This window comes from Chelonia mydas, chromosome 10 (assembly GCF_015237465.2).
Source record: "Chelonia mydas isolate rCheMyd1 chromosome 10, rCheMyd1.pri.v2, whole genome shotgun sequence".
Classification (NCBI taxonomy): Eukaryota; Metazoa; Chordata; order Testudines; family Cheloniidae; genus Chelonia; species Chelonia mydas.
In genome coordinates this window covers 29647515-29669297 of record NC_051250.2, presented here as the reverse complement: position 1 = coordinate 29669297, position 21783 = coordinate 29647515, and the positions used below count along the sequence as shown (strand labels likewise).

The window sequence follows — 21783 nt, the reverse complement described above, 5'->3', positions numbered from 1 at the left end:
AAGCTTGATTCCCAGACCAGTCTGTGGAAAAATACTGACATCCCAAGATGGAGTCCAGCATCATGTGGCCTTGTCACATGTCCTTATAGAGTCATAGCAGCCATCACTCACAGGCTGTGTGTAGTGTTCTCAGGAAGGCTCACCAGGTGGGAGATAAGCTTTTCCTATTGTTCTCCCTAATGGCTCATTGACCTGAATAGGCCCTTCACAACCAGCTGTCTAGACTGAAAGCATTGTGTCTAGTGGGCATTACCCAGGTGTAACTACAATTGAAATACAGATACATAGTCAATATTCATAACTTTAGATACAAAAATGATACATGCATACAAATAGGATAATCATACTCAGCAAATCATAACTTTTCCAATGACACTTCACATGACTTATCTTGCATAAAATGCATCATAATTATGCTATAACCATATCATAATAATATCACTATGAAGAATATGGGGTGCAGTGTCACAGTTAGCATGTTGAAGTTGTTTGTCTCTAGAAACCATGTATGGATTTTGTTTTGTGCCAGGAGGTGGATATCACAGGGGAACGCTTCAAAGGGGCGCTGGGACTGGGGTGCACTTATTGATAAACTACAAAGTCAAGTGAGGGCTGAGGAGATTGTTTGGGTGGGTAACAGGCTGCTGTTGTCAGGGAGCTGGCACCCAGGTAAGCACCAGCAAGGTCTGTCTTGCTGGAGGTAGGGGGCAGCCAGGTGACTCTCAGTCCTGGGTAACCCGAGAAAGCATCACAAGTTCAACTGAAACTAGACCCACCAATGGAGGCGGGGTTTGCTCAGGTTCCCAATGCAGGGGGCTGGTTGGACTGCCTAGAAGATCAGGGAGAGATCAGCTGCCTAAGTTTTACATATGGCCAGAGGGTTGTGACCATTTTCTGTGCATAAGGATCTTGTGACACATCCATGCCTTTGTTGTCTCAAGACTGCAATGCGCTCTGTGAGGAGTTGCACCTTGAAAGACATTCAGATCCGGAAAAGGCAGCCTGCTTGTTGACCAGGTATCTCACTGTGGGCAAGTCACCTGGCGTCCCAGGAGTCCTGCTGCCTGCCAGTGGGTTTCTGGATGAAGTGTAAGGCGCTGGTTGGAAAATGCAAGTTATTTTCCATGGGAGACTTTTAGAAAAAAATCATTTCAAAAGAAATGCCGGTGAATGTGCTTCATTTTCTTGATGGGAAGAATTGACCCCAGGGAAAAGGGTTGGCTTCCAAAAATTTTCCAGTTAAAAAAAAATGTTGATTTTTGAGAACTTAAATATGTTCCTAAAAGGTTTCTGGTTTTTTGAGGAAAACTTCAACCAAAATGGACATTTTTGCAAAGATTTTTGTTCTGGTCAAACAAATATAGCAATATGGAAAAAATTCTCACTGGCTCTAGTTCTAAACTATGAAGCCAGAGTTTTAAACTGTGATCACCTACCTGCTTCGGAAGCCACAGCCAAGACAGCGGAGGAGCTCAGACTGTAAACAAGACGAAACTATTAGCAGGGCCTTCTCTGTGAGAACCCCTTGACTTTGGAACTCCCTCTGCCCTGGGTCCAGAATGGCCCCCATCCAATGGCCATCAGTTCATCTCGTCACGTGATCATCTGGAAAAGGATGAAAATCCTAAGGGTGATTAATGGATGGAGGAGGAGAATTGTTTCTACATTTAGTGTGCTTGGCTTGCTGGCTGCAGGTCTCCTGGGATGAGTGGAATGGATGCAGTTTAGCTCTAGTGAGGGGAATTTGATGTCAAGGGCATCCGGAATGAATGGGCAGGTGTGCTCAGAAATCTAAACAAGGCCACGGTATGTTGAGATGTTCATTGCTGACCAGGGAATTCAGCTGCATGACTCCCATTAATTGTAATGAAAGGAAGTCGTGTTGCTAAATCCCTTAGTTGGCTTTGCAGACCTCCATCTAGATCCCTTAGCATGGCATTAAGGTCACAGATCTCCCCCAGAGGCTGCTCAGTAAAAATAGCTATTGATTTCTAAAAGCTGTCCTGTTGATTAGGATTTTTCAGAGCTGTTCGAGGAGGAAGCCACTGGGCATAAAGGACCTGGGAGGTTGCTTTTCCAGTGGCGCTACAGCGTCCCATGTTGGGGGTGTGGGACTGAGCATTCTTTGGCGTGTATTCTGCCTTCTGAATAGCCCCATTCCTGCCTTGGATTCAGCGCAGTCATATGTCTGATCAGCAGTGGATCTCTGGGAAGATTTGTTAATTAAAGCCAGCATTCTTAATCCCACTGTCCACAGTCCAGAGCCCTAGAATCAGGATTTAATGAGCCCACGACAAATCAGTCTCTTCTGCCTTTTCCTGCCAAGCAGCTTATGTAGTTTGGCATTGCCATGTGTAAGCACCATAAAAACCCCTGCATTAAAATAACATCAGCTATGCCACATTCAGAGGCAGAAATGTGTTATGGTACTCCCTTAGCAAAGAAGCCTCAAAGCAGGGGATGCTCTTACTCTGCTCTTCATACACAGAAATCTCTTGAATGCTACGTAGGAATATTTGGTCCCGGTTCTGGGCTATGGTCTTGATCCTGTGTACGATTCCAGTGGAATAAAGGGGCTGGAAGCCAAGTGGATCCCTTCCCCACCAAGAAATTCCCATAGTGGTCTGGAGGAACTTGCTGAGGAAGTTCATGCCACTGAAAGCTCAGCTGGCACCAAAAGGGCATGACTTGCTTTCGGTCATGTGATCTTAGCTGGCATACACAGGTTGGTGCAATGAGGAAAGAGACGTGCTGGATGGAATTATTAGGGTGCTGCTGTATGGAACCCCCCTGCCTTGGAGTTCTCCATGGCACTGCCAGGACACCAGCTTTAAACAGTTAATATTGCTAGAGTCCTAAATGCGAGGTGCCCATCTTTTCAAAATGAAAATCTAGGATTCTTCTGTGGCACTGTTGTTCAGGGTTGTGAAATGCTCATGGCCTAAGCATTGTGGCTCCTATCTCTGATCTGCTCTGCCCAAGTCATAAAGGCTTCCTCTAAAAGCTGGAGCCTCTACTGCTTCTGCCAAAAGGTTTTATCTCTGGAGGCAGTGGTAGCTTCCTAACCCTCTGTGACTCAGCCACTAGAGGGTACCATGCAACATGTGCCGAACAGCGTATATTAGCAGTGACATTTCTGTTCCCTGTGTTAAGTCTAGTGCTTGACTGGACACTTTAGTTGTGGGAAGAGCTGAAGATCTCTCTCTCTCTCAGGGGCTGGAGATGCGGCTGTCCACAATAATGGTCCCATGATGCAGCCCTCGTAGTCTGGTCAGACATTGGAGCTGGGTGTTAGGGATTTATCCATCAGCAGAATTTGATTTGGCTGAATTTGTCTACTTGAAATGATTTGATGGGGAGGTCTCTGGAGTCATTCCTGAGCGACAGGTCCCTTGGATACTCTACTCCGTGGCGACTGATTTGCGTGTGCACTATTTATTGGTTGTGGTTCATGCTGTGCCATTGGGCACCCAGGTCATATACTATTGTTTCTGCTCCCCACTGCATGACTCCCAAACCCAGTCACTTTACAAGATGGGCCCACCAACCTTTCAGCTGTGCAGACGACATGGCTGCAAGGCATTCCCTTTCCCCAAGCATGCCTACAAACCAGACATTGCTCTCGTGCTGTTTTGGCTGGGGGAAGCGAATGAAAGGGATGGTGAATGTCATAGAATCATAGAAAAGCAGGGCTGAAAGGAACTCGAGAGGTGACGTTCAGCCCCCATGTGCTGAGGCAGGACTAGGTAAACCTAGATCCTCCCTGAGAGGTGTTTGTCCAGCCTGTTCTTAAAACCTCCAGTGACTGGGATTCCACAACTGCCCTTAGTTGGAAGCCTGTTCCGGTGCTTAATTAGCCTTAAAGTTTTTCCTAATATCTAACCAAAATGTCCCTTGTTGCAGATTAAGCCCATTACTTCTTGTCCTACCTTCAGTGGACATGGAGAACCATTGATCACAGTTCTCTTTGTAACATCCCTTAATATATTTGAAGACTATTATCAGGTCCCCGCTCAGCCCGTCCTTTGTCAAGATTAAACATGCCCAGTTTTTTTAACCTTTCCTCTGAGGGCAGGTTTTCTAAATCTGTTATCATTATTTTTTGCTCTCCTCTGGACTCTCTCCAATTTATCCACATCTTTCCTAATGTCTAGCACCCAGAATTGGACACAGTACTGCAGCTGAGGCCTCATCAGTGCCTAATTGGAGTGGGACAGCTACCTCTTCTATCTTGCATTCGACACTCCTGTTAATACAACTCAGAATGATTTCAGCTTCTTTTTGCAACTGCACTACATTGTCAACTCATGTTCAATTTGTGATCCATTGTAACCCCCAGATCCTCTTCAGCAGTACTACCACCTAAGCAGTTCTTCCCCATGTTGTAGTTGTGTGTTTCCTTATTGAATTTCATCTTGTTGATTTCAGACCAATTCTTTAATGTGTCAAGGTTGCTTTGAATGTTAATTCTGCCCTCCAAAATGCTTGCATCCCCTTCCAACTTGATGTCATTACTCTCCACTCCATTATCCAAGTCATCAATGAAAATTTTGAAGAGTAGCAGACCCAGGACAGATCCTGGGGGGACCCATTCGATACACCCTCCCAGTTTGACAGCAAAGCATGGATAACTACTTCTTGAGTTTCAGAGTAGCAGCCGTGTTAGTCTGTATTTGCAAAAAGAACAGGAGTACTTGTGGCACCTTAGAGACTAACAAATTTATTTGAGCATAAGCTTTCGTGAGCTACAGCTGAATGCATCCGATGAAGTGAGCTGTAGCTCACAAAAGCTTATGCTCAAATAAATTTGTTAGTCTCTAAGGTGCCACAAGTACTCCTTTTCTTTTTACTTTTTGAGTATGGTCTTTCAACCAGTTGTGCACCCACCTTATAGTAACTTCAGCTAGACCACATTTCCCTCGTTTGCTTATGAGAATGTCATGTGGGACTGTGTCAAAAGCCTTACTTACATCAACATATATCGCATCTACTGCAACCCCCCATCCACTAGGCTGATAACCCGGTTAAAGAAGGAAATTAAGTTGGTTTGGCATGATTTGTTCTTGATAAATCTGTGCTGGCTATTCCTTATACCTCTGTTATCCTCTAGGTGCTTACAAACTGATTGTTTAATAATCTGTTACAGAATCTTTCCAGGTGTCAAGGCTAGGCTGACTGGTCTATAATTCCGCAGGCCTCTTTGTTTCCCCTTTTAGAGATAGGTGTTATGTTTGCCCTTCCCCAGTTCTCTGGGACCTCATCCATTCTCTGAGTTCTAGAGGATAATTGCTAGTTCATCAGGCTCTGCTGTCTTGAATACATCTAACTTATCTCATATTCTTTAATCTATTCTTTCCCTAGTTTGGCTTGCATTCCTTTTCCCGTGTTAATATTCATTCTGTTGAGTATCTGGTCACCATTAAAATAGGCATTAAACTCTCAGCCTCTTTGACACCATCAGTTATTAGCTCTCTTTCCCCAGTAAGAAGAGGACCTATGCTTCCCTTTGTCTTTCTCTTGCTCCTAATGAATTTAAAAAACCTCTTCTTATTGCCTTTTATGTTCCTTGCTAGGTGTAAGTCATTTTGTGCCTTGGTCTTTCTGGTTTTGTCCCTATATGCTTGCGCTATTCTTTTGTACTCTTCCTTAGCAATTTGTCTACGTTTCCACTTTTTGTAGGATTCCTTTTTGATTTTCAAGTGACAGCCATATTGGCCTATTACTATTCTTCTTAACTTTCCTTCACATCCGGATAGTTTGTAGTTTTGTCTTTAATAATGCCTTATTGAGAAACTGCCAGCTCTCCTGAACTCCTTTGTCCCATAGAATTTCTTCCCATGGGACCTTACCTACCAGTTCTCTGAGTCTGTTAAAGTCTGCTTTTTTGAAGTCCGTTTTACTTATTCTGCTACTCTGGTGTCTTCCCATCCTAAAAATCATGACATTTATCATTTCATGGTCACTTTCATCCAAATTGCATCCCAGCGTCAGATTTGCAACCAATTCCTAACTGTTGGCCAGAATCAAGTCTAAAATGGCTGTCCCCCTAGTTACTTCCTCCACTTTGTGAAACAAGAAGTTATTCCCAATAAGAACTTACTGGAATTTTGTGTTTTGCCGTATTACTTCTCCAACAGATGTCGGGGTAGCTAACGTCCCTCATTATTACCAGATCTTGTTTTGGATATTTCTGTGTTTGTTCTAGAAGTCCTTCATCCATCTCCTCTTTCTGATTTGGTGATCTATAGTAGACGACTACCATGAAGTGGTCTACCTCTATTTTTGTCCCTTTTATCTTTACCCAAAGACTTTTAACTGGTCTGCCTCTCACCTTCTTCTGGTCCTCAGAACAAGTGTGTGTGTGTATATATATACTTATTCTAATGCAACATTTCCGTCCTTTTCCCCCAACCTGTCCTTCCTGAACAAGCTATACACCTCTATTCCAATATTATTTCAGTTATGAAATTTATCCTGCCAAGTCTCTGTGATGCCAATTAAGTAATAATTTAGTTTATATACTAATACTTCTAGTTCTTCCTGTTCGTTCGATGTACTCTTTGCATTTGTGTATAGACATCTAAGCAGATTCCTCCATTGATTTCCCCTCTTGTTGCTCCTATGACCTTATTGTAATTTTCCATTTCTTCCCCCCACCATCCTTCCCAACATTTAGCCCTCTGTTAAAGTTGCCATTTTTTATGCTTACCTGTGGGTAGCTCTTCCCCTTCTTGGTCAGGTGGACCCTGTCTCTTCCCCCCTCTTAGTGGTCTTGAGCTTCCCAGCCTTGGGAACAAGTATCTCCTCCTCCTCAGCCTCTGAGGTCCGCTCCTCACCTTCTGTTGCCAGTTCAGCACACTGGTTCTTGACCACCTTGGACAGGGGACCTGCGGGGGGGAGCACTGTCTGCTGCCCAAGGTGGCCAGCAGCCACTCTCCTCCCTGCAGAGCAGCCAGTTCCTCCTCCTCCTCTGGTGTTGCCATAGTAATCTGTAGTTGGCTTGAATCCTCCACCCCAGATATTTCCACATGCATCCTGTTGATGAAGCCATCTAAGTGAATTTGCTGTTTATACTTGAGTGAATGTTTGCTGTATTTGTATTGGTCCCTACATTGACCGGTGTTATTCAAACCCTGGGGAAGTAACATCATCCCAAGTATTAGTTCCTCTTATGTGGGTTTGTGTTGGATTTGCCTTGTGTATAAATCAGTCTTCATCCCCCTGGTGAAATCTGTGGAATCAAGCTGGGGGTGAAGGGGAGATTGTATTCATGACATGGGGTGATGTTGGTTGGCTGTGTTTGAAGCTGTCACTCTCCATGACCCCCACGGTAGTGCTCTCCTGTGGAAGTTATGCCTGGTGCTAGCTGCTGTGTAATTGAGTGACTTTTCTTCCTAGGAATTAAAGTAATCGGTGGCATCAAAGAGTTGACAAGAGAAGAATATGGAGTTTATGTAAAGAGGATCCTACCAGGGGGTGTTGCTTATGCTGATGGTGAGTTAGAAGCCATGGGAAATTGAGTAGTGATATTATATTGGCTCACATCAAGTACTTATACTGATCCTGTTTCTGATGCTTCTTCCTAAACCTGCTTCTAGATCTTCTGGCAAACTATTTTCATGTCTAAGGTCAAACCTGCTCTCTTGTTTCTAAGGTGTTTAGGTGATCGCTCCACCCCCTGCACGGAAACATATCCATGCTACACAGCAGATTCTCTCCATTTTAGGATTCTGCTTTTAAAATCAGATCTCATTAGTTGTGTGTTGCCTCCAGTCCACAAAGACCTCCTGAGACACTTGCTCGATTTTGCTCACTCTTCGCTCAGGCAAATCTCCAGTGAGTTTCTCCTGAGTAAGGAGGTAGTGGGAACTGGACAGAATTCTCAAGATTTGGCCCCTTTGAACCCAAACCATCATTGTTTTTTCCAAACAGAATTGTGTCTCTTGATCAGTTAACCAATGGTCTAACAATCCAAACTAATCTAAGACATATAATCATTAGCATCTCCAGATACAGGAACAATTCTAGACACCCCCCAAAACCTTCTGCATTGTGTGATTTGCCTTTATGCCTTCCAGGGAATTAAAGCATAGTACAGGATAGATTAACCATCCATTCAATGTCTCCCGGTTTCTTTGTTTAGGACGCCTGCAGCCAGGAGACCAGATCTTGGAGGTCAATGGAGATTCTTTGATTGGAGTCACGAGTGAGAGGTACCATATCCAAATGCATTCATTTCAGTTCCATGAAGTCCTGTAATGTGTGTTGGGGAACAGTTGGCATGAAGAACGTTGCAGTGTTGCTGCTGTCCATGTTCTGTACATAAACAATGGGCTTCTGGTTCCAGGGCTATCCATCCAACGCTCCTTTCCTAGGCAAGCCTCCCTATAAAATTCTTCTTCTATAAAGAAAAGCTTCCTTGTAATAGCGCAAAGAACCCCAAACTGTATTGGAAGTATCCAGAATGAAAACTCAACCTGAACCCACCCACTCTCTGAGGTCAGAGGAAGTGGAGATAACTTCATTGCCCCAATATTTGTTACTTTGACGCTCTGTGCAATAACAGTGCACCTGACACTATGCAAACACAACAAAAGATGAAAGTCTGATTCTGGGCTGCACCTCTTATGTAGGAAGGTAAAGGCTCTTTATACCAGCTTTGAGCTTCCAGGTTCTGACTGTTCCAGGAGTCATAGTGGCCCTGGGCATAAGTCAGAGTAGCCCAGAGGGCTGCTTTACCTTATGGTAGCCTTACACGCCTTTCTATAAGCATCCCAGAATTGTTATAGTGCTGAGTGTGCTGGACATTCCCCCTCCTGCCTATGATAGGCCCCTACCCTCAAGCCCCATTTCCCAGCATGTTCCTCTGCTGGCAGCCGGGCAGGAGAACAGCCAATGTAGCACTGTGTTTGTGGGCCCAATACAGTTCCTGCACTGGGGGAATCCCCTGGAGGGCCGCATTCTGACCCATGTCTCTGTGCTCCAAGGAGGTTGCAGCGTAACCAAGACACCAACAATGCATGAATGAGAAAATTCAAATGTCGAAGAGGAAAGATTGAAGATTTAAACATTGAGGTGCCTGTTGTTCTTTAAATAGTGTAGCAAATTTGTGGCTACCTCAGAGTTTTTCATCGTCACTATGCTGCCCAAAACAGCCACATGGAGACTTGGAAAATAGCAGGCATAGGACCCTAATCTTCCTGCTCCAAAAGCACTGGTCCCTTTTGCTTTAGGTGACAGAAAATCCCCATTAGATTTTAGTAGCATAGGGCCTACGGCACACAGATAAGTCTCTCTCTATGTCCAACCAGTAGAGAGCAGACACGCTCTGTGGGCTTGATTCATGGCTGTGCTAGGGCTCTGTACGTGTGGTGCTCTGAATCTGGCCGTGCATAAGGGAAGGAAGGCTTGCAATGTAGACGGTAGTGAGGAAATACTTGCTAATGGGTTAGCCTTATTATCTGAGGGTCTCCAGCTAGTGCAGCAGTGAGGAAACTCAGGCTGTGATTTACCTTCCCTCCAGTTCTGCTGGCAGACCAGGTAACTGGGGGCCAAGGAGATGTTCTGTCTGCCAATGGCCCTTGCCAAAAAGAAGTTGTTAAAGTTTTCCCAATACATGGCTCGCTGTTGAGTTTGACATACTGATGTGTGAGCCCACTGACACATAACTGTGGCCCAGTATTGCTCTCTTGTCCTCTTTTTGCACCTGATAGTCATTCTTGTCTTCCCACAGAGCTGTGGATATTCTCAGGACAGCCTCCGCCACCAACCACATGCGCCTTCTAATAGCTCGAGATGATGATGCCAGGTAAAGTTTCATTGTATTCCACCAGGGGTAGGGGAATTTGTTTACACTATATATATATATATATATATATATATATAAAATATGATATTTGTGTGTGATATAAAATAAATAGGAAAGTGGTCAGGGTTGTTGGGTTCTTGGTAGCTGTACTTGTGCTACAGCTCTAAAAGCCCCTTTGTTAGTCTCTCAGCGGCGCTGCCTGCATAGTGAGGGTCTAAGGAGAACAACTGTTGGTCTTTTTCTTTCTTCTCCCAGTTAAAACTTGGCGCAGGAACGATCAGCTTTACACTACACAAAAATAAAATCGAAAGTCCTAAGGAAAATGGCCAAAGTCACGTTAACCCTAAAACTGCTTCTTTTTTAAAGCTGTAACTGAAAGGGAAGCAAAGCCACCTTCTCTCAGGTCCAAATCCTGTCCCCGGCCCCGGGGAAATGGGATGTGCGCTAGGTCTGTGGAGGAAGCGCTGCTCCGCCCCTTGCGCCATTGGGCTCTTCCTCAGTCACTTACTATCACTGCAGTAGCTCTCATGGCCATTACCTGATCTCGGCCCCTCCCCGGGGAGAGTAGGCTGTGGAACTGTGTGGTAGCAAACTCGCTTCTAAGTCCTCCCCCTTTAGTATGGCGCATAAGAAGCCCCTCCAGATCTGTGTTGCATGGTGTACTGATGCCTAAATGGATTCCTCAAATCCTTCCCCGTCTGAGCTGTGGAACAGCTCTGGTTCTGTTACATCATAGGCCCTCTGAGCCCAGGAAGAGGACAGCAGGATTCGCCCTTTATCTTCTAAATGCATGTGCAGAACTGATGTAGGCGTCCACAGTCCAACTGCTGTGGGAGGGTCTGAGAATCAGTCAGCTACCTCCTCCGGGAGGAAACCTGTCTCCACAGGGGGAGGTTAGCTTCTTCCCAGATCCCCTCTGCCAGTTGCTTCCCCTGAAGATCTTGCTTTTTGTGGGCGTGGTGGGAGGGATGGTGAGGAGTTGGCCCATTTAGATTGAAGCTGATGGTGAAACATCCAAAATGAGGTGTCAGGAAAAACAGGCTGAGAGGTGGGGTTGTATTTAAGGAGACAAGTCAGGAGTGGACAGGTTGATTTGTGAGTGATTGGCTTAAAGATGGTAGCTAAAGCCACAGGGGTGGCTACGGTCACCTAGAGAGAACATGCAGAGGGCAAAGAGGAGTGGGCCAAGGACAGAGCCCTTCAGAATAGTTCATATTTCTCATCTATATTTTCCTGTCCTCTGAGATTTTAATTTTCTCCTCTGGGTCTTGGCCACTTGTTGATAAGCTCTAAGACTATTTGTTTTGCCCCACATGATCGCTTCTGAAAGCTTCTCAACTCCCAAATCTCATCAGACCAAGAGGGAAACAGCGCTACTAAGTGTCCTGGAGAGGTGCTGGAGCTGCCACACATAGGGAGCCAGGAGATATATATAAAACATAGTCATTTATACATACGGCTGCCAGGTGGACAGGGCAGCCCAAGTAAATTGGAATATCTCAATTGCATGTGCTTATTGCAAACAGGAGACTCAGCTGGCTGCATAAGAGCTTTGGATTGTTGCTTTGAATGGGATGTTCACCTGAACACTGGCAATAAGCCATCGGGACACATCTTTAATACCCTTCAGGGATGGCTGAAGCCTGTCTGGTTGTACTTTAATGAGTGTGACAGCTATGCTGTCTCTTTTTTGTAGAGAAGCAAAACAACAACAACAACAAAAAGTAGTACTTTGTCACCCGGCCAGGAGCCAAAAGCTGGGATGACTGCATATCTGCTTAGTTGCTGATACTATAATCTCTTATTGGATCTTAATAAATGAAATCTGTACGAATAGGCATGCTGTGTAAATGTTGGTTTTGAGAAATGAAGCAGGCCAGTGTATTCTGAGCCCTGGTTTTGGTTTGTTGCTGTTTCCAAGCCAGAGCTGCACATCTTGGTTAATTTCAGCATCGCGCCAAGGTGCTTAGGCCACGGAAGAAAGCTTGACTGTGTTGTTCCCAAGAAATTCCTGTGCACCGGGGCTGTAAACAGAAAGTCTGTCGTGAAAGTGTAAGAAAGGCCTGCACTACGGAGATCAGTGGGGCTTTGTCCTAGGGTGAAATCCTGACCCCACCAATTGACTTTTATGGATGCATGATCTGATCCTAAGTGAGGTTGGAAGGTGAGAAGATGATAGGTGCTTGAGACTAAGCCTTCATCTTGGGAATATCAGGAACGGGAGAGGAGTGGTAGGGAGCTGATACAAGTCTGACAGCTCAGTCAGCAGCTGATACAAAGTTGAGAACGTCCCTGCGGGAAGCACCAGGCATGGACCTGAGCCATGATGTTCAAAACCTGATAAAAGCTTTCTAGTTAGAGGTGTTTGCAACTGGGTTTTCTGCTTGGGCCTGTATCTACTTTGGCTCGGTCCTCATGAGAGAGATAATGCTGCATTATGATGCAAGACAACCTCTGCTCAAATGAAAAGACTTCTCAAATTGTTTTGAGCATACATCCGTCACTGAAGAGGAGAATTCGTGTCTCTGATAAGGCCTCCCTGCTGTAGTGGAGAAGGGGTCCCAGAAAGGCCCCACCAAAATGTGGGAAAATGATCTGACACTAACGGCTGGGGAGTTAGTCATCTGGATCCTTTGACTTTATTCGGTCACTACCCTTGGATTCAAGGCTACAAAAAAAGGTTAAGCCACAAAATCCTAGACCGATAAACATCATATAATTTTACCAGTGCCATGCTGCTCAAGGAGCCTGACTGCAAGTCCATGGAGGTCAAGGAGAGTCTTTCCACTGATTGGACCAGGCCTTCATTTTGTAAAGTGAGTTAGTGTTTAAAACTGTCATTTCATTAATTTGGGTATGTCTACACTACGAAATTAGGTCGAATTTATAGAAGTCGGTTTTGTAGAAAGCGGTTTTATACAGTTGAGTGTGTGTGTCCCCACACAAATGCTCTAAGTGCATGTAGTCGGTGCAGTGTGTCCACAGTACCGAGGCAACCGTCGACTTCCGGAGCGTTGCACTGTGGGTGGCTGTCCCACAGTTCCCGCAGTCTCCGTCGCCCATTTGAATTCTGGGTAGAAATCCCAGTGCCTGATGGGGCTAAAACATTGTCGCGGGTGGTTCTGGGTACATATCGTCAGGCCCCTGTTCCCTCCCTCCCTCCATGAAAACAAGGGCAGACAGTCGTTTTGCGCCTTTTTTCTTGAGTTACCTGTGCAGACGCCATACCACTGCAAGCAATTAGGAGCACATTAAACACCACACGCATTATCCAGCAGTATATGCAGCACCAGAACCTGGCAAAGCGATACTGGGCGAGTAGGCGATGTCAGCGCGGTGACGTGAGTGATGAGGACATGGACACAGACTTCTCTCAAAGCACGGGCCCTCGCAGTGTGGGCATCATGGTGCTAATGGGGCAGGTTCATGCGGTGGAACGCCGACTCTGGGCTCGGGAAACAAGCACAAACTGATGGGACCGCATAGTGTTGCAGCTCTAGGATGATTCCCAGTGGCTGCGAAACTTTCATGTGCATAAGGGCACTTTCATGGAACTTTGTGACTTGCTTTTCCCTGCCCTGAGGCGCAAAAATACCAAGATGAGAGCAGCCCTCACAGTTGAGAAGCGAGTGGCAATAGCCCTGTGGAAGCTTGCAACGCCAGACAGCTACCGGTCAGTTGGGAATCAATTTGGAGTGGGCAAATCTACTGTGGGGACTGCTGTGATGCAAGTAGCCAACACAATCAAAGATCTGCTGATATCAAGGGTAGTGACCCTGGGAAATGTGCAGGTCATAGTGGATGGCTTTGCTGCAATGGGATTCCCTAACTGTGGTGGGGCCATAGACGGAACCCATATCCCTATCTTGGCACTGGAGCACCAAGCCGGCGAGTACATAAACCGCAAGGGGTACTTTTCAATAGTGCTGCAAGCACTGGTGGATCACAAGGGACATTTCACCAACATTAACGTGGGATGGCCGGGAAAGGTACATGACGCTCGCATCTTCAGGAACTCTGGTCTGTTTCAAAAGCTGCAGGAAGGGACTTTATTCCCAGACCAGAAAATAACCTTTGGGGATGTTGAAATGCCTATAGTTATCCTTGGGGACCCAGCCTACCCCTTAATGCCATGGCTCATGAAGCCATACACAGGCAGCTTGGACAGTAGTCAGGAGCTGTTCAACTATAGGCTGAGCAAGTGCAGAATGGTGGTAGAATGTGCATTTGGATGTGTAAAAGCGCGCTGGCGCAGTTTACTGACTCGGTTAGACCTCAGCGAAACCAATGTTCCCACTGTTATTACTGCTTGCTGTGCGCTCCACAATATCTGTGAGAGTAAGGGGGAGATATTTATGGTGGGGTGGGAGGTTGAGGCAAATCGCCTGGCCGCTAGTTACGCGCAGCCAGATACCAGGGTGGTTAGAAGAGCACAGGAGGGTGCAGTGCACATCAGAGAAGCTTTGAAAACCAGTTTCATGACTGACCAGGCTACAGTGTGAAAGTTCTGTTTGTTTCTCCTTGATGAAACCTCCTTCCCCTTGGTTCACTCTACTTCCCTGTAAGCTAACCACCCTCCCCACCTCCCTTCGATCACCACTTGCAGAGGCAATAAAGTCATTGTTGCTTCACATTCATGCATTCTTTATTCATTCATCACACAAATAGGGGGATAACTACCAAGGTAGCCCAGGAGGGGTTGTGGAGGAGAGAAGCATCAGGAGGGGTGGTGGAGGAGGGAAGGACAAGGCTACACAGCACTTTAAAAGTTTAAAACTTTAAAACTTATTGAATGCCAGCCTTCTGTTGCTTGGGCAATCCTCTGGGGTGGAGTGGCCGGGTGGCCGGAGGCCCCCCCACCACGTTCTTGGGCGTCTGGGTGAGGAGGCTATGGAACTTGGGGAGGAGGGTGATTGGTTACACAGGGGCTGTAGCAGCGGTCTGTGCTCCTGCTGCCTTTCCTGCAGCTCAACCATACGCTGGAGCATATTGGTTTGATCCTGCTGCAGCCTCAGCATTGAATCCTGCCTCCTCTCATTATGCTGCCGCCACCTTTCAGCTTCAGCCCTCTCTTCAGCCCGCCACTTACTCTCTTCAGCCCGCCACCTCTCCTCCCGGTCATTTTGTGCTTTCCTGCACTCTGACATTGTCTGCCTCCACGCATTCATATGTGCTCTGTCAGTATGGGAGGACAGCATGTGCTCAGAGAACATTTCATCACAAGTGCATTTTTTTCACCATCTAATCTTCGCTAGCCTCTGGGAAGGAGAAGATCCTGTGATCCTTGAAACACATGCAGCTGGTGGAGAAAAAAAAGGGACAATGGTATTTAAAAAGACATATTTTATAGAACAATGGATACACTCTTTCACGGTAAGCCTTGCTGTTAACATTACATACATAGCGCATGTGCTTTCGTTACAAGGTCGCATTTTGCCTCCCCCCACCGCGTGGCTAGCCCCTCCACCCACCCCCCTCCCTGTGGCTAACAGCGGGGAACATTTCTGTTCAGCCACAGGCAAACAGCCCAGCAGGAACGGGCATCTCTGAGTGTCCCCTTAAGAAAAGCACCCTATTTCAACCAGGTGACCATGAATGATATCACTCTCCTGAGGATAACACAGAGAGATAAAGAATGGATGTTGTTTGAACGCCAGCAAACATACACTGCAATGCTTTGTTCTACAATGATTCCCAAGTACGTGCTACTGGCCTGGAGTGGTAAAGTATCCTACCATGGTGGATGGAAGAAGGCTGCCCTCCCCAGAAACCTTTTGCAAAGGCTTTGAGAGTACATCCAGGAGAGCCGCAAATGCCAGGGCAAATTAATCATTAAACATGCTTGCTTTTAAACCATGTGTACTATTTTAAAAGGTACACTCACCAGAGGTCCCTTCTCCGCCTGGCGGGTCCGGGAGGGAGCCTTGGGTGGGTTCGGGGAGTACTGGCTCCAGGTCCAGGGTGAGAAACAGTTCCTGGCTGTCGGGAAAAATGGTTTCTCCGCTTGCTTGCTGTGAGCTATCTACAACCTCCTCATCATCATCTTCCTCGTCCCTAAAACCTGCTTCCGTGTTACCTCCATCTCCATGGAAGGAGTCAAACAACACGGCTGGGGTAGTGGTGGCTGAACCCCCTAAAATGGCATGCAGCTCATCATAGAAGCGGCATGTTTGGGGCTCGGACCCGGAGCGGCCGTTGGTCTCTCTGGTTTTCTGGTAGGCTTGCCTCAGCTCCTTAAGTTTCACGTGGCACTGCTTCAGGTCCCTGTTATGGCCTCTGTCCTTCATGCCCTGGGAGATTTTGACAAATGTTTTGGCATTTTGAAAACTGGAACAGGGTTCTGATAGCACGGATTCCTCTCCCCATACAGCGATCAGACCCCGTACCCCCTGTTCGGTCCATGCTGGAGCTCTTTTGCAATTCTGGGATTCCATCATGGTCACCTCTGCTGATGAGCTCTGCATTGTCACCTGCAGCTTGCCACGCTGGCCAAACAGGAAATTGAAATTCAAAAGTTCGGGGGCCTTTTCCTGTCTACCTGGCCAGTGCATCTGAGTTGAGAGTCCTGTCCAGAGCAGTCACAATGGAGCACTCTGGGTTAGCTCCCAAAGGCCAATACCGCCCACAGTATCCCAAATTCGACCCAGCAAGGTTGATTTCAGCGCTAATCCCCTTGTTGAGGGTGGAGTAAGGAAATTGATTTTAAGAGCCCTTTAAGTCGAAAAAAAGGGCTTCGTCATGTGGACAGGTGCAGGGTTAAATTGATTTAACACTGCTAAATTCGACCTCAACTCCTAGTGTAGACCAGGGCTTAACCATAAATTGATCTTGGGATCTTGGGTAGATTAGGCCCAGAGAACCCCTGCTGGAGGCCTCAGGGTTCTGCCACACCCTGTCCCAGAGAGGAGCAGAAGAGAAGCCTTCCAGGCAGCCTGGAGTAGTTGTGAGGAAGCAGCCAATCAGGGTCCAGCAGAATCACATACAAGGAGCTGCAGGGCTAGAGACACTCAGTTGCTGCCTGCTGCTGGAGGAGAGAAGACTGTTCCTGGCCGGGCAAAAGAGCAGCTGGACCATGGACAGTGCAGTACTGGGAGGGACCAGGGGAGCAAGGGAAGCTCCTGGCTGGCTGCTGGGACTGCCTAAGAACTGAGCCCAGAGAAAACACCCACAGCTTAGTGGAATTGACAAAGAAATTCAGCAGCAGTGTGTGCAGATGATGTTCATTTGCCAGAAATGTTTCCCTCTTTGCCACTAGTGAAGCAGCAGGGGAAAGTTGGCTTGGTTTTGGATTGCCAAGGAGGCGGCCTTGCCAAAGTATTTTATTTCTGGATTGCCGCATCTGTCATTGTTTTAATGGAGGTGGCTCTGGGAGACTTGGACTAAGCGTCTTTTTTCCCCAAGTTCGTATCCTGGCTGAGGCTGGACACCTGTACATTTTTCCTCCTATTCCAAGGGTAAATTGCCATCACTGCCCTTCCCCCTGGGCTGGCTCAGTGACTCTGGTCAGTGAGAAGAGGGAAGTGGAGCCAAGGCCACTCCGTTCCTGGAGCAGGTAGGAAACTGGTGAATAGCCCTGCTTATTCCTCCGCACCCAGACCAAAGTCTAGAGGTGGGTGGTTCTCAGTCACTCCTCGTCCCTTATGCAGAGACAAAGTCAGAAGCTAGCTCTAGACAATTAGCCATACTTGGGGACTGGCAAAAAAGATAACATCTACATTGCATAGTGGAAACACCTGGACAGGCCCCAGTGGGCTTCTCACACTGTGTGCTCTATGTAATGAAAACCATAGCCAGACACAGCAGGGGATAACCCGGCTGGGCTCCTCTGGGCAAGTTAGAAGCAGGTGTTCGTCATAGTTATTGTGACAATCAGTTTGTTTCTAAGCCAATGCCCCTGGGGGCAAGTAATCTGCCATTACCCTTGTTCGTCTGCTTCAAGCTGCTCAGGCATGTTACTAATATCTTAAATTGCAGCAGATGTTTCTAAATATATACATACATGTGAGTGTGGGCATGGCTTTGTCTGAGGCTACGGCTCCTTCGTGCATCTGTCAACAGTGCCTCCAACCACCCCAAGAAATAGATTGCTGTAAACTGATAGGACGCAGATGTCCTTGGCGACCAAACTTGAAGCAATTTATTTGGTCTTCATTTGCTCTTGGTTATCTGCTAAATCTGCCAAAGGTTATCCAGAGAGAGAGTTGGGCAGTAATCAGTTTAATTTTTTTTTAAAGATTTGCAGAGATTTCGCTTACATAATCGCCTCACAAAATGTTTAATACATGAATACATATCTCCAAGATTAAAAGGGATGCAGGAGGGTGAAGGCTTTTTATGTGTGCTTATTTATTTATTTATTTTATCCCACATTATCTTTTAGCGATGTCCTTGAGTTCTGAAGAGTAATCATCCTTCTATCCACTTTGCTGTCAGGAGCGGTCACTGACACAGATTCAGCCACGGCCGGTGACCTGCTCGGCATGTTGGCCCTTTTCACATCAGCTGTTGGGCTCGAAGAATGACTCAGCCAATCTCTGGGGAACACAGGGAGCCTGATTCTGGTGTCCACGAGGGCCCCCTTCCACCGCTCTGGAAGAGTACAGGGGCATTAGAGAAAATGAGAATCAGCCCCAGAGTTCGTATAACATTAATACAACATTATTATTAATAGCATCACCTAGGTTACATGCTATTGTTTCTGCTACCTGACTGGATGACTGAAGCATTTTAAAACTGGTGAATAATGAATGTGAGGATTAGCTAGAAACTCACTTTTTCAAAAATGAAATTCTTGTGATTCCAGGAGCTGGTGCTCTAAGAATAACACTGAATATCATAGGACTCACAGTAAAATCACAACAGTTGGCGACGTGGGGTAGCTGAAAATCAGCGTATGTGCCGATTGCTGCTTTAAGCATGCATTGGGCTTTCAGTGCTCTGAATGTCTAGTTCCTGGTGTCTCATAGGCTGTATTTATAGAGACAAGCTATTAATTCTAGGGTTTTATTTAGAGTCCCAATCTCTTTTTTCCCATCTGTGGAGCAGAGGGTGAAGTTTCTAGCCATTGTGCTCTCACGTAACCTTTGATGTAGGACTCACCCTTTGTTCTCCCCAGAACACAAGGGCATCACAAAAAAGGTATTATGGGATAAAACAACAATATTCTGCAGAAAGATTGGCCTCCTGCTGCTTAATCTGTAGCAAAGTCGGCCTGCAGCTGGCTGCTGCTGTGCATCCCCTCTGATCTGACTCCACTCCACGGGTCTGTACAAGTTTCAGGGCTCTGTAACAAGGACACTTCTGTTATCCTAGGTTTCAGTATCCTTAGTGACAAAAAAGGGTGGAGGGGGAGGAGTTGGGCTGGGAGTGTCTCAGTAAAGGGAAAGTCCCCCAATTTCAGCCCTCTGTTAGTTAAATAAGGCTGGACATTTAAGTTCCACGAGGACCTGATAAGATTAAGTATTTTCCTACTACAGCTGGTCAAACAGTAAATAAAACTAAAAAAATTGAAGATTTATATATGTATTTTAAACTATTTGTGCCTGAAGGCATTGAGCAAGGTTGGCTCGGATTCCTGGAGTCAGATTATTCCTTAGTCAGTATGCGGACAATATCTGTGCACTTGCAGATCTCCCAAGCTTCATGAAGTTTAGCACAAAATGATCTGTCTGGAGAGTCATACCAGAAAATGCATTACTTGCTGTTCATTATTTACCTCAATAGGATTTTAAGCGTGTATTTAAATGCTTTGCTGAATTGAGGCCTGCAATATCTGGTCTCTGAGCAAGGAGCCCAAACAATACCATGTGACTAAGGTGTTCGGTCATATCACGCCAATAACAACAGGTTGGAGTGGATGGTTTGCAAACAGTTTACAGGCTGAAAATTATTCATCCAAACTATTGGGCACATAATGGCTTATCTTCACAGAGCTCGGGATTTGTTAATTGGAAAAAGGGCTAAAATCAAAAGTAGGATTATATGTCACAAATAGTTTGCCAGCTCTGTATTCAGCACGTAAACTTGTTTGTGGGCTAGGGCTAAAATAACGAGATCTGTTAATGTGGTTGGATTCCACTGATTGAACTACTGTGGAAACGGTATTATTTTTTCCAATAAATGGATTCCTGAGGCTCTAAATACAGTTGAGGGGAATATGTAAATACAGATGAGCACAATGAACCAGCTTCTTATAGCTAAATAATCACTGGAAATTAACTTGCATTACAACACTGATCAAAATTCAGCGCATTGGATTCTAACACCCATGATTGGTAACTCCGAAAGTAAGGGAGGCTGAGGTGGTGGTGCTCACTAGATCTCACTCGGCAGCCTGAAAAAACCAGCTCAGTTCTGCAAATAGTCACACGTGTGAGTAAATGTAATTGAAAACGAGAGCTACTACCCTGAGGAAGTTACTCATGCACAGTTTTTTGCAGAATCCAGTCCTGTACCTGCAGGTGTCCAGTGAATCATGATCCATTCAGTCAATAACTCCAGTATTAGAGACTTCCGAGCAAATGGCTTGTTGAGTTGGTTGCTAGAACTATGACCAATCCTCCTCAGTTGTGAGAATTAGGGTGGTGCAAAACTGACTTAAATATTTTGGGGGGGTGCGGACGGGGGAAGAATCTGTCATTGTTTCATTTTGAGAGATTTTAGAGGCTTTGCAGCATTTCCTGCATGGGATTTTTGCAACAAATACAACAAATACAATTTTGAGAGCTCACGTGTTTCACTTTCTCCTCTTCTCTCTTGAACTCTTCTTCATCAGAATAACATTTTACATTTTGAAGTTTCAAAGCTGGAAACTTAAAAAAAAAAACAAAAAACAAAACCCCAAACAAAAAAAAGTAGCCCATTTGCCACTTTTCACTGAAAGATGGTCTCTTTTTAATTAAAATTCACATGATTTCAGGGATTTTTTGTAAAGTTCCAACCATTTGTTCGCAGTTGCAGTGATTTTCCCTAATCTAATGGGGAATTGCATTGAGCCAGCCTTAGCGCCAATGCTCCTGACTTGGCGAATTCCAAATGGGTAACTATATTCAGGTACAAGGCCACTGTGACCTGGCAGGATGTCTCCCCGGCTTCACAAGCACTCACTGCCATCCTCAGTGGACAAAAGGTTTATTTGTCCAAACATAAGCAGCTAATAGACAAAATCAGCTCCTTAGCTCACCCTTTGTCCAAGGGTTTCCCAGCCTCCTCTTCCAGGGGTCTCTGGTAATCCTGCTTCTTGCAGCTTCCCCATTCCTGCCAGCTCTGCTCCCCTTCTGGGACCGCAGCCTGAGGGCTATCTCCCCGAGCAGCTGGCCCCTTGTTCCAGGGACCCACCACCAGACTTAGCTCCGCTCCTCTGTGGTTCCTCTCCCAAGACATAGTCTACCCTCTGACAAGCCTTTTTAGCCCTACCTCTTTTAATTGGCTCGGTTGGGCCTACCTGCTCTGACACAGAGGAGCTGGGCCTGGTCTACTCACTGGACCAGCTCCCCTGTGACAGCCATGTTACTGCTGAGGTTGAGAGAGTTCAGAATGGGAGTGCTTTAAATGTAACAACCCAAAATCACAGGAAACCTGTGGCTCTAGGTGCACTAGGCTGTGGAGTTAGGCATGGGATGGGAGAGACGACGGGTACATCTACACAGCAAACCAAGGTCTGGCTGTAGCTCGGGAGGCATACCCATGCTAGCTTTAACCTGACCAGCGTGGGGACAAGAGCAGTGAAGACGCAGTAATATGGGCTTCAGCATAAGCTAGCTGCCTGTGTACAAGCCTGTTGGGGACCTGGGTATGTCCTGGGGCTGCTAGTCAATACAGTAAAGGAGCGAGCTAAAGGGGGAGTGAAGAGTCCCGCCCAGGAAAAGGAGGAGATAGTGAATGGAAGGCTCACAGGGTCAGCTGCAGCCTGGCTTTCGTCGCAGCATAACTCAGCAGTGATACGGGATTATGAGCGAGCCGCGGGAAGATGAAGG

At 46.2% G+C, this 21783-nt stretch overlaps 1 protein-coding gene and 1 long non-coding RNA gene across 9 annotated transcripts in view; one reads left to right on the top strand and one right to left on the bottom strand.

Moving 5' to 3' along the window:
- LOC102948183 (syntaxin-binding protein 4) overlaps nt 1-21783 on the top strand; it is a 151798-nt gene that overhangs the window by 84388 nt on the left and 45627 nt on the right. For all 8 annotated transcript variants that reach the window (XM_043523468.1, XM_043523465.1, XM_037911138.2 and 5 more), the window contains 3 exons: nt 7399-7494; nt 8144-8213; nt 9734-9808. In XM_043523468.1, coding sequence (XP_043379403.1) covers nt 7399-7494; nt 8144-8213; nt 9734-9808 — 241 coding nt within the window. The remainder of the gene's footprint in view (nt 1-7398; nt 7495-8143; nt 8214-9733; nt 9809-21783) is intronic.
- On the bottom strand, nt 204-6966 carry LOC119567208. Its single transcript, XR_005227119.2, has 3 exons — nt 6710-6966; nt 1437-1605; nt 204-263 (listed from the first exon to the last, which is right to left on the bottom strand). It is a non-coding gene; the product is annotated as an uncharacterized LOC119567208 (long non-coding RNA).